The following is an 11,538-nucleotide window of genomic DNA, read 5'->3' on the forward strand; positions in this document are numbered from 1 at the left end:
AGTAATGGACTATATATAACACATATAAGAACCCATACAGGTCTGCCAGGCTCTCTGGCACAGGGTAATAATGAAATTGACCAGTTATTTATAGGAAGTGTACTCAGGGCTTTGGAATTTCATTAAACAACAACAACAATACCATTTTAACAACAAAGGTTTCAAGAAAGTATTCTCTATCACAAGAAAAGGCTGTCTCTTCCAAACGCTGATACCATTGCACACACTAGCAAGATTTTGCTGAAAGGACCCAGATAGAGCTCTCTCTTGTGAGACTATGCCAGGGCCTAGCAAACACAGAAGTTGGATGCTCACAGTCAGCTATTGGATGGATCTCAGGGCCCCCAATGGAGGAGCTAGAGAAAGTACCCAAGGAGCTAAAGGGATCTGCAACCCTATAGGTGGAACAACATTATGAACTAACCAGTACCCCTGAGCTCTTGACTCTAGCTGCATATGTATCAAAAGATGGCCTAGTCGGCCATCACTGGAAAGAGAGGCCCATTGGTCATGCAAACTTTATATGCCCCAGTACAGGGGAATGCCAGGGCCAAAAAGTGGGAGTGGGTGGGTAGGGGAGTGGGGGGGAGTGTATGGGGGAATTTTGGGATAGCATTGGAAATGTAAATGAGGAAAATACCTAATAAAAATATGGGAAAAAAAAGTAAAAAGAAAAAAAGAAAAGGCAGTCTCTGCTTCTGTGTCTCTTTCATGTTGTATTAGAAGTTCTAGCTCCAGCAATAAGGCAACTAAAAGAAATCAAGGGGATACAATTTGGAAAGAAAGAAATAGTGAGTTTTCTATTTTTGGCTAATATGATAGTATATATAAGTGAGCCCAAAAAATCCTTCCAGAAATTACATTGATAAACTTTGTAGCAAAGTGTCTGCATACACAATTGACTTGAAGAAATCATTAGCTCTGCCCTACACAAAGTGATAAACAAGCTGAAAAGAAGTTAGGGAAACAGAACACATTATATTAGCCACAAACAAAATAAAATACATTCATCTACCTCTAACTAAGCAAGTAAAAAAGTGAAAGACAAGAAATTCAAGTATCTTAAGAAAGAAACAGAAAGCTCCCAGAAGGTGGAAAAATCACCCTTGCTCATGTATAAATGGAATAGGCACATGAATATGTCCATCTTACCAAAAAGCAATATAGAGATTCAGGGCAATTCCCATCAAAATTCCAGAAAAAAATTTCACAGAACTTTTAAGAAAAAATTCTCAACTTCATTTGGAAAAGAAAAAACAAAACAAAACAAAACACAGGATAGATAAAATATTCATCAACAACAACAACAACAAAACTTCTGGAGGTATCAATATCTGTTACTTTAAGCTGTACAGCAGAAAAATAGTAATAAAAATTTGTACAGTACTGGTATAGAACTAGATAGGTGAACCAATGGAATTCAATAGAACACCCAATAATAAACACAGTCACCTACAGGTACTTAAATTTTGACAAAGAAGCTAAAACCATACAATGAAAGTGGAGAGCATCTTCTATGAATGATTCTGGTCTAACTGGATGTCTTCATGTTGGAAATGAATATAGATCCATATTTATCCCCCTGCATATCACTCAAGTCCAAATGAATCAAAGATCTCATTATAAATCTATACACACTTAATCTAATAGAACAAAAAGTGGGGAATAGCCTTGAACTCATTGGAATAGGAAACAACTTCCTAAACAGAACACTCATGGCTCTGAAACTAACGTCAAGAATTTTTAATAAAAGGAACCTCATGAATGTGAAACGCTTCTGTAAGTCGAAAGACACCGTCTTCAGGATCCCTATAGATTAGGCAAAGATCTTCACTACTTCTACATCGAATAGATAAGGATTCCTGCTACTAAGTAGAATGAGGGGAGACTTGTGTTAGAGGTTACTGAGAGAAGAGTTGCTCAGTACTGTTGCTATCTGGACTCAGATAAAGGCATCAGATGTCCCAAACTGACATTTAGGGTGATTGTCAGTTACCATGGGGGTTAGGTATTGAACCAGTTTTCTATTTAAAAGAAAGCAACTCTATTAACTGGTACATCATCACAACAGCCCTCCAAGAGAATATGCCCATGTCAATCCTAGTCTCCTGGAGCCTGATTGTCCCTTTCTCAAAACCTGAAGAATACCTGGTACTTTGTTATAGTCTCCTTTCACTGCACCTGCCAAGGTTCTTATTCAATAAAACAAACCAAAACCAATCAACAAGCCGGGCGGTGGTGGTGCACGACTTTAATCCCAGCACTTGAGAGGCAGAGGCAGTCAGATTTCTGAGTTCAAGGCCAGCCTGGTCTACAAAGTGATTTCTAGGACAGCTAGGCCTATACAGAGAAACCCTGACTCGAAGAAAAGTAAAAATAAATAAATAAAATAAAATAAAATAAACAACAACAAAAAACAACAACAACAACAAAAAACCCCAATTAGTCATGTGTGCATGTGTATCCTCCTTCAGCCTAGGCAGGCTGGTTCAGACTGTTTACCACTGAGGCAGGGCCACCTGCTGTGCTGCTTCTCCACTCTACTAGTTTCCTTTGATGTGACACTGTGAGGCTGAACCGGTTCTCCAAGATTTTCTGGAGTTAACTGCAAACTGTGAAATTGGTGAATTTCTGCTAAAAGGCTGTTTTGACAACTTCACATCTCTACATCAAGAAACTTGGCATCACTGGGGATGGGTTTCTCTCTTTATAAGCGCAGACTTTTTTATTAAACTTTTGAACCTTGAGCAGACTAGCATGTCTTGGTTCCATTATTTCTCGACCCGCCTAGGTTCCCTCTTCTCTTTCAGCTCCAGGTTGCCTCCCAGGCTCGAACCTGGACATGAGAGCCACAGGCCAGCCCCAACATGCATGAGAACAATGCATTTTTGGATGGAGACAAAAGACAGAATTTTTCAAATGGTTAACTGATTAGTATTATTTAAAAATTCACATGTATTGTTATATTAATTATAATGTTTTTTCAAACTATAAAACATTCTGACCTATTATCATCACACAGGATCATACCTAGGGTATTTTTTTTTTCACAAGCTAAGGTATAACATTAATAAATCAGTATATGAGAACAAATTAATGAATGCTGTATTTATATCAGACAGTTCATATATTTCAGGTTCAATATTAATACAGAGTGTTTTGTTGCTTAATAAATATTTATATAATGATAAATCTAAAGACAGCTAAAACTTAAAAAAATATTGCTAAAATATTGTTTAAGATTCAATCAAAACTCCAGTGGTCTGTATGGGACTAATATCTAAAAAGCTTCCAGTGGATGTATAATCTCCAATGGCAAAGAATCTGACTAGCACAGTGATTAAATAGCAGAGTTAAAAACCATGGATGGATGTGGATTGTATCAGCTTTGAACATGCCACCAGAGAAATATAACCATGTTTGCAACTGACCAGTCCATCCTCTAAGAAAGTATTACATAAGAATCCAGGCAACAATAAGATGAATAAAAAAAAAAAAAAAAAATCAGGATACGCCACACTTACATGGTCAGCAATTTAACAACACAGTTATGAAATGCACACTAGGATTTGAGGATCAGTGCTCTTATGAGCAGCAGAGTAAGGGATTTCAATCTTTCTCCAGTTTCTGTCTGTCCACTAGCCTAGCAGCTTCTGTGACCTTGGAGTGTCCAAGTCTTCTGGTTTGCAGTTCCTGCCACGGACTTGCATCTTTATCAATATACACATGCTATCTTCCACACTACTCAAACCGAGTCTACCTGGACCTATTTTGTCAACCATCACCATATGCTTGCAGTACCATAGATAAGAAGTGTGTGTATAAATGGTTATAGAATGAATATTGTGTGAGGGGTACAAGGTAAGGTCTGTCTTCATTGTCTACTTCTAGAAATTTTTCCATGAACCTGGAAGTCACTTCAGATCTGGGTAATGATCTCTCAGTCATTAAGCAGTAAGGCCTAAATCCACTGAACATGTGCAATGCGAATCAAGAGACTGTCCAACTGGTTGCATTTTCCAGAATAGTAAGAGCTACTCAAGCCACCTAATTTTAATTTGCCTGGTATGTGTTTCAACATCCCTGAAGAAGCAATTGGCAGAAAATACTAATTATCATCTGAAATCAAGGGCCAGTATCCTTGAAATCTATGAAGCCATGCTTTCATGTATTTTTCTATATTTTTCTCTCATACTTCCTTGAATTCAAGAGTTATTTCTGAGGCTCTGAAGGCATCTACATATTTCCTTTTTTGAGCCTTTTTATCTTAACCTAGTAATATTTGCCTGGAACATTGAACTGAATTTTACCTATTTCAGTTAACACAAATCACCATATGTAAAACAGTGTTTCTAACTCTTTTAATGCTAAACACGGACATTGAATTCAAATTATTTTTAGGTGGGCAGACTACCCTGCAGTTCAATGAATGATTTCTCAGTTTTAAGACAATTGGAAAAATGTGTTTTCCTATGCTTTTAAGCAACCACTATGACAGGGTCATTACATCCCAAAGAGACTGTTATTCACCAGTTGAAAATCATTACTATTAACTTTATGATATAGGTTTGCAAAAATATTCATGACTTCTGCGTAAGTTTTATGTGAGGCATTTCCTGGGAAGATGCTACATATATTCATCTGAGTATCCCAAGTGCAAGTTAAAAACAACCAAAGCAAACTTGTAGATTCTTTCAGCTTTATTGGAGTTAGTTACAGGACAATAGGAAAGAAGTTGTTGACCAGATCACAGGAAACTCAGAGTCACTTATTATCCTAACAAGCATTTGAGAAGAATTATGATGACTGGATACTCGAAGCACACTTCACATCTATAAGTATATTTATAGGATAAAGAATATGCAGTCTGAGTGGCTCAGTTTGCCAGATACTCTTTTAAGTATAACTTTTCTTAATTGGATCATTTAAATTAAATATACAGAATGTTATCAGTTTTATTAGATATTTTGAGGATTGCATTAAAGACCTTAAATAGTTTCCTTTTGAAATGGATTATTACTGTCTCAATGAAAGTGTTACACAATACTATCTTCTGACTTCCAACTTGTCTTCATCTTGTAATATTTGAGGGTGAAAAAGTAAAAAAAAAACTTGTGTCATGAAAAGCTTTCTACACTTTCACATGTTCAGAGTTTCTCCCTGCATAAATAGTTGACATTATCTAAGATTTGAACATTGCATGAAAGTTTTCATAAGATTTTCATAATCATACTAATTCTCTAGTGTGGAGCCTCAAGTGTTGTCAAGAATACACCGTGAATAAAACATATGCCACATTTTCCCCAACAAAAATACTTTCCCCTAAAAAGTTCTTAGATGTTCTCTCTATCCTGAAGTGAAGTCAAAGATATTTCTTCATACAATGCATGCGTTAAGTTTCTAGCCTGTAAGTATTGACTGTTACAGTCTAGGAACTAGGCCAAAAGGAAAGGATTCATACCTACAATATATTTGAAAAGTTTGTCTTCTCTAAGTATTCTCTAATGAATTTTAAGATGATATATCTTGGTAAAGGATTGTCTCGTTCACTTCATTTATAAATATTCTCTACTGTATGAAAAAATTCATGATTTCTCAGACTGACATTGTGAGTATTGTATTTGTCACATACAAACTATTTGTAAGGTTTCTCTCCTGTATGAATTTTCTGATGAATTCTCAGACTGCCTTTTCTAGTAAAGCATTTGTCACATTCACTGCATTTGTAAGGTTTCTCTCCTTTATGAATTCTCTGATGAATTCTCAGATGGCCTTTTACAGTAAAGCATTTGTCACACTCACTACATTTGTAAGGTTTCTCTCCTGTATGAATTCTCTGATGATTATTAAGAGATGATTTTTGGTTAAAACATTTGTCACATTTACTACATTTGTAAGATTTCTCTCCTGTATGAATTTTCTGATGTCTTATCAGATTGCCTTTGTCAGTAAAGCATTTGTCACATTCACTACATTTGTAAGGTTTCTCTCCTGTATGAATTCTCTGATGCCTTCTCAGTTTGCCTTTTTCAGTAAAGCATTTGTCACATTCACTGCATTTGTAAGGCTTCTCTCCTGTATGAATTCTCTGATGCCTTCTCAGACTGTATTTGTCAATAAAGCATTTGTCACATTCACTGCATTTGTAAGGTTTCTCTCCTGTATGAATTCTCTGATGAGTTCTCAGACGGCCTTTTTCAGTAAAGCATTTGTCACATTCACTGCATTCGTAAGGTTTCTCTCCTGTATGAATTCTCTGATGAATTCTCAGACTGCCTTTTTTCAGTAAAGCATTTGTCACATTCACTGCATTTGTAAGGTTTCTCTCCTGCATGAATTTTCTGATGAATATTAAGATGGGATTTTTGGGAAAAGCATTTGTCCCATTCAGTACATTTCTGAGGTGTATAATCGGAGGATTCTAGAATCATATTGCTAAGCTTGTTCCATTTAGAAGACTTCTCTTGAATATTCATGTGTTCAAGAACAATGTACTGGCTGTCTTGATCCATGACCTTCTCATACTTTCCATGTATGCAATGATTTTCTGAAACAAAAAACAAAGAATAAAAAATAAGGGCAATTAGAGGTGACATGAATTACTTATATAAGGAGTAAGGGACTCAATAATCAGTGATCTCATGGATTCCTACTCTCAAGAGAGGTTTTCCTCTCTCTGTCTCTCTCTGTCTCTCTGTCTCTCTCTCTCTCTCTCTCTTTTGAATCATTACATGTAGAACCCAAATATGATTTATATCAAATGTCTGGAAATGATAATAGCCTGCTAAATGTTATTTTCAAATTGGACAGCATACCCACCTCAAATATAATGACCCAGAATTGCTCTTGTCTTAAGGAAAAAGAGGGACAAAGAATGGAAAAGAGACTGAAGGGAAGGCCATCTGGATATCTCAGAGCATTTACATAAACACATAGTAGGAAAACTCAAAGAAAGAAACGGGAATTCTACAAGAAGTTCATTCTTGCCCACAAACAACAGATTGTTGTAATTCTCCAACATCACATCCATGTACAATGACCTCTGAGCAAAACTGAGACATTCCCATTCCTCCAGTGAGAAGTCCAAGGCCACATCCTTGAAGGTTAACAGAGCCTGGAATAGAAAACTACCTATCTGATACTGGACAAAAATACTTTTTTACTTTACAAAAAAACTAATTAAGATACCCTTTTGGGGGGCTGGTGAGATGGCTCAGCGGTTAAGAGCACTGACTGCTTTTCCAAAGGTCATGAGTTCAAATCCCAGTAACCACATGGTGGCTCACTACCATCTGTAACTAGATCTAACACCCTCTTCTGGAGTGTCTGAAGACAGCTACAGTGTACTTACATATAATAAATAAATAAATCTTAAGAAAGGAAAGGAAAGGAAAGGAAAAGAAAAGAAAAGAAAAGAAAAGAAAAGAAAAGAAAAGAAAAGAAAAGAAAAGAAAAGAAAAGAAAAGAAAGGATATCCTTTTTTGGGGCTGGAGAGACGGCTCAGTGGTTAAGAGTCCCGCCTGCTCTTACAAAGGTCCTGAGTTCAAATCTCAGCAAACACATGGTGGCTCACAACCATCCATAATGAGATCCTATGCCCTCTTCTGGTGCATCTGAATAAAGCTACAGTGTATTTAGATATAATAATAAATAAATTTTTAAAAAGATATCCTTTTTGATGCAGATTAGGAAGGAAAATATGAAGAACAAATGTTTTCTAAAAGTGCTATGGAAATGTGTCTATAGATACGAATTGCTGCTCTTCCACAGACAATCTATAGAATGACTTACTAAAATGCTCACATTTAGAAAGGCTCTCTAATTAAGAAAAGAAAAAAAAAGAAAAAGAAAAAAAGAAAAAAGAAAGGCTCTTGTCTTCATGAATTTTCTGTGATTTACTGAGACCTTCACAGCACATGAAAGATTTGCCACCATCACTCTTTTCAAAACTTTTGGTGTGCAGTTTGGATGGTATACTGTCTTTTAATGTCATCTATTATGAAATTTGACTCCCAGCACCCACGTGGCACTAAACAGTAGATTGTTAAACTCAGTTTGTTAAAAATCCAATGATCTCTTCTGAACACTACACTACTGACAGGAGAAATACATAGCACATATGCATACATTCAGGCAAATGAAAGCAACGTATATTGAAGAGAAATTAACTTTATTCAAAGAAACTTTCTAGACTACTAATAGACTTCCTTATATTTCTTTTTCTCTGAGAATGCATGATGTAATTTCAAAAGCAGTAAACATTTATAGAATATAACATGTACTTTTGATGTCTAGATGCAGTAATGTAGCTTTATGATATATGGGTTGATATTAAACAGAATCTCAGTGTCCCATTAGAGATAGTCAAGTTATGATAAAAAAATATGCTTTCAAATTTTACAATGTCCACTTTGTTCAAATATGGACACCAGCTTAGTCTTATGTGCAGCTGTATCTCACGTCTGTATTACAACATGTCCATTTGACAATCTGAGGCCTAAGTTCAATGCTACACAAGTTCTAGAAGAAACAGGTAGAATACAAAATGCAGAAATAATGGATGGACTAAATGACTAAGCTTTTTCATTAAGCACAATAGAACTGCATCATACACTGAACGTTCCATGACACAGAAAATCAAATGGTTTTGGAAATTATTTTATGAAAATATATTGAAAATCATAAAATAGAAAAAAAAACAGTATTAGGGAGCTTTAAAATTATTTAACATTTTACATATGTTGGCATAATCAATATGCATAATAACAATTTCAATAATACCACATGGTCTTTCACTATAAAATGATTAGATATGTATGTATAAGCACATAACATATGTGACAATGCATTCCAATGAAGTATAATCATTTCTTGATCATTTTGTGTTTTTAAATTCAGGGAGAATTATACTAAATATTCATTAAAATTTAATGACTTATTCATCACTGTATTAACTTAACTGAAAATTTCAATCTTCTAATTATATTTTTTTCTTCAGAATTTGACCATATGTATATAAGAATTGCATCTTTCATAGAGAAGTATGATTTGTAATTCTTCTTTTGTTTATCAAAAATTATAATATACAGACTATATATTGTCTTTATTACAAATATGCCTCAAAAAATGTAAGCCTGCGACATGAACAAATGACTAAAGGTTAAAGGTACGTGCTGTTACTACTTTAAAAACTAATCTAATTCTCTCTAAATATATTGCAGCTCACTATTATGTCTGAATTCAGTCCCAAAGGGTTTGGGGCTGTACTCATGGTTTTAGGGGCATAATGTATCATTCAGTGTACATAAAAAACATTCAGATATACACTTATGTACTTAAAGAAGATAGTATTGTAATAAAAAATCAAAACATTGCCACAACCCTTCAGTTTTCCCTATGTAATGCACAGCTTGACTGAAGAGGATTAGCATAGACTGATTCAAGTCTTTCCCTTCTAACGAAAAATAGACAAAAAATAAGAAAGGACATTCCTGCCCGGCATGGTGGCACACGCCTTTAATCTCAGCACTCGGGAGGTACCCAGGCAGGCGGATTTCTAAGTTCGAGGCCAGCCTGGTCTACAGAGTGAGTTCCAAGACAGCCAAGGCTACACAGAGAAACCCTGTCTCGAAAAAAAAAAAGAAAGAACATTCATTTATGTTTGTAAATTGATGGTTTATGTACAGCACCATAGCTATCCTCTCTAGAAAATTTTACTAATATAGTTCATGTAATGAAATACAAAGGTGAAGAAAACAGGATTTAAAGTTATTTCTGAAACCAAAAAGAGAGGAAAATAACAATTTCTATATTGAGAATTTACCACAGGGACAGTATCTCTCTTGAGACAAATAGATTTCAGGTGTCAACAGTGATTACTGTGTGACATGAGCCGTGAAAAAAATGTTGTTAGAATACTGAAATCTGTATCAGCTCACAATCACAATAATGGTAAAAGAAAGACATTTTCCTTCCATCATCTGTGACCCTAGGGAGCTAATGATTTATTTACTATTAGGATTCAAAACAGTGGATCTCTTATAATTTTACCTTCTACAAATTCTACTCTTTCATATCTTCTTTAGTGATGTGAATTTCTATATCCTCATTCACAAGCTAGAAACCTGACCTTCCCTGAAATGCCATTTATGTGGCACAAGAGACCTTACTTTACACTAATACAAAAGGACAGAACTTATTCAACATAGAAAATACCCATCAATCTGTTCTTTGAGCATCATTCCAATAGATCCTTTTTGAAACATGCAGGTATCTAGTCCAAGGGAATTATATGTCCTCACAATATAAAATCAAGTTAAAATATAAAGATGATGTATACATGAAAGACCAAAACATTAAATTTTCACTATTACAGAAGAAAATAAAGATCGTAAAAAAAAAAAGCCCTTTAGATAATATTCCATATGTGGAGAATAAAACATTTGGATGATTTGAATAAAAAGTTGTTTTTTTTTTTTAAAAAAAAAAAGAAATGTGGAAAGGACACTGACCTGTGGCATGTTTAGCAGAGATACACTCATTCTTTTTGTTGAACTTCTCCCAGGTTCTATGTGAAGAACAAAGATTTAATTCTTCTTAAAATTTCACATCAAGAATTGAACGATTCAAAGATGAAATAAATACAACTCCATTACAGAAAATGGTAAACCTTTTTTTTTTTTTTTTTTTTTTTTTAGGCAGGTGACCCAAAGCTTTTATTTCACTAGGTCCACAGGCTGGCGGGTAATCCCTACAGGGCCACCTCAGGGCCCACCTCTCCTTCTCCCTGGCCTTGGGCTACCCGCTTCTTCCTTTGGAGCATTCGCTGCTCCGTTGAAACTCCTTCACGCGTTTCACGTAATCCAGGTGCTCACAGTAATCCCAGTCGTGCTGCTCGTGCTTGCAGGCCAGGAAGTTGGGGAAGCTGTCTCGCTTGCATTTCAGCAGCTGGATGAGGTAGTGGGCACAGTAGTCACGTTGCTGCAGTGTCAGCTGATAATCCATCATCTCTTGTTGTGTGGCCACCATCACTCGCTCCTTGAGATCCGGAAAGCTGGGGTCCGGAGGGAAGCTGGGTATCTTCTCGGGGTCAGGCTCCACCGAGGCATCCCACAGATAGCGCCGGGTCAGGTGCGCCCCCATGGCTACTCTGCCTTACCCTTCTTTAGTTGGTAAACCATATTTTTAAAAAATTAAATGCAAAATGATACCAGGAATCTTGACAACGTTTGTACAGCCATGAAAGCAAGTAATGATATATTTAGAGTGTACCTATAACCTAGTTCCTGCCCACCAACCTAGATTCTCAAAGCTTATTCATAACACCTAATATGGAAATCCCTGCCACCTGACCTAAATGACATATAGTAAAAGAAAATTGAGAGGCTGTAGCTAAAGCAATATGACAATGTTAATAAAATTTCCCTACCCAAATCACTAATACAATAGCAATACTCATGACAAAATGAATTATGAAACAAACTCAAGAGACAGAAGTCAAAATATACTCTGAACACCATTCAGTGTGGTCAAATGACA

The 11,538-nt window shown here is 35.8% G+C and overlaps 1 protein-coding gene and 1 pseudogene across 1 annotated transcript in view; both read right to left on the bottom strand.

Annotated features, from left to right (window-relative positions):
* The window catches only part of LOC147004133 (uncharacterized), a 45,780-nt gene extending 35,239 nt beyond the window's left edge, over positions 1-10,541 (bottom strand). The window contains 4 exon segments of the mRNA XM_085838628.1: positions 5,633-6,265; positions 6,267-6,547; positions 6,988-7,114; positions 10,512-10,541. Coding sequence (XP_085694754.1) covers positions 5,633-6,265; positions 6,267-6,547; positions 6,988-7,114; positions 10,512-10,541 — 1,071 coding nt within the window.
* A 129-nt stretch (positions 10,542-10,670) lies between these two features.
* LOC147004135 (NADH dehydrogenase [ubiquinone] 1 beta subcomplex subunit 7 pseudogene) lies at positions 10,671-11,163 on the bottom strand (annotated as a pseudogene).
* Between the last annotated feature and the right edge of the window lie 375 nt (positions 11,164-11,538).

This window comes from Mus caroli, unplaced genomic scaffold (assembly GCF_978045245.1).
Source record: "Mus caroli unplaced genomic scaffold, Mus_caroli_1 scaffold_6, whole genome shotgun sequence".
Lineage (NCBI taxonomy): Eukaryota > Metazoa > Chordata > Mammalia > Rodentia > Muridae > Mus > Mus caroli.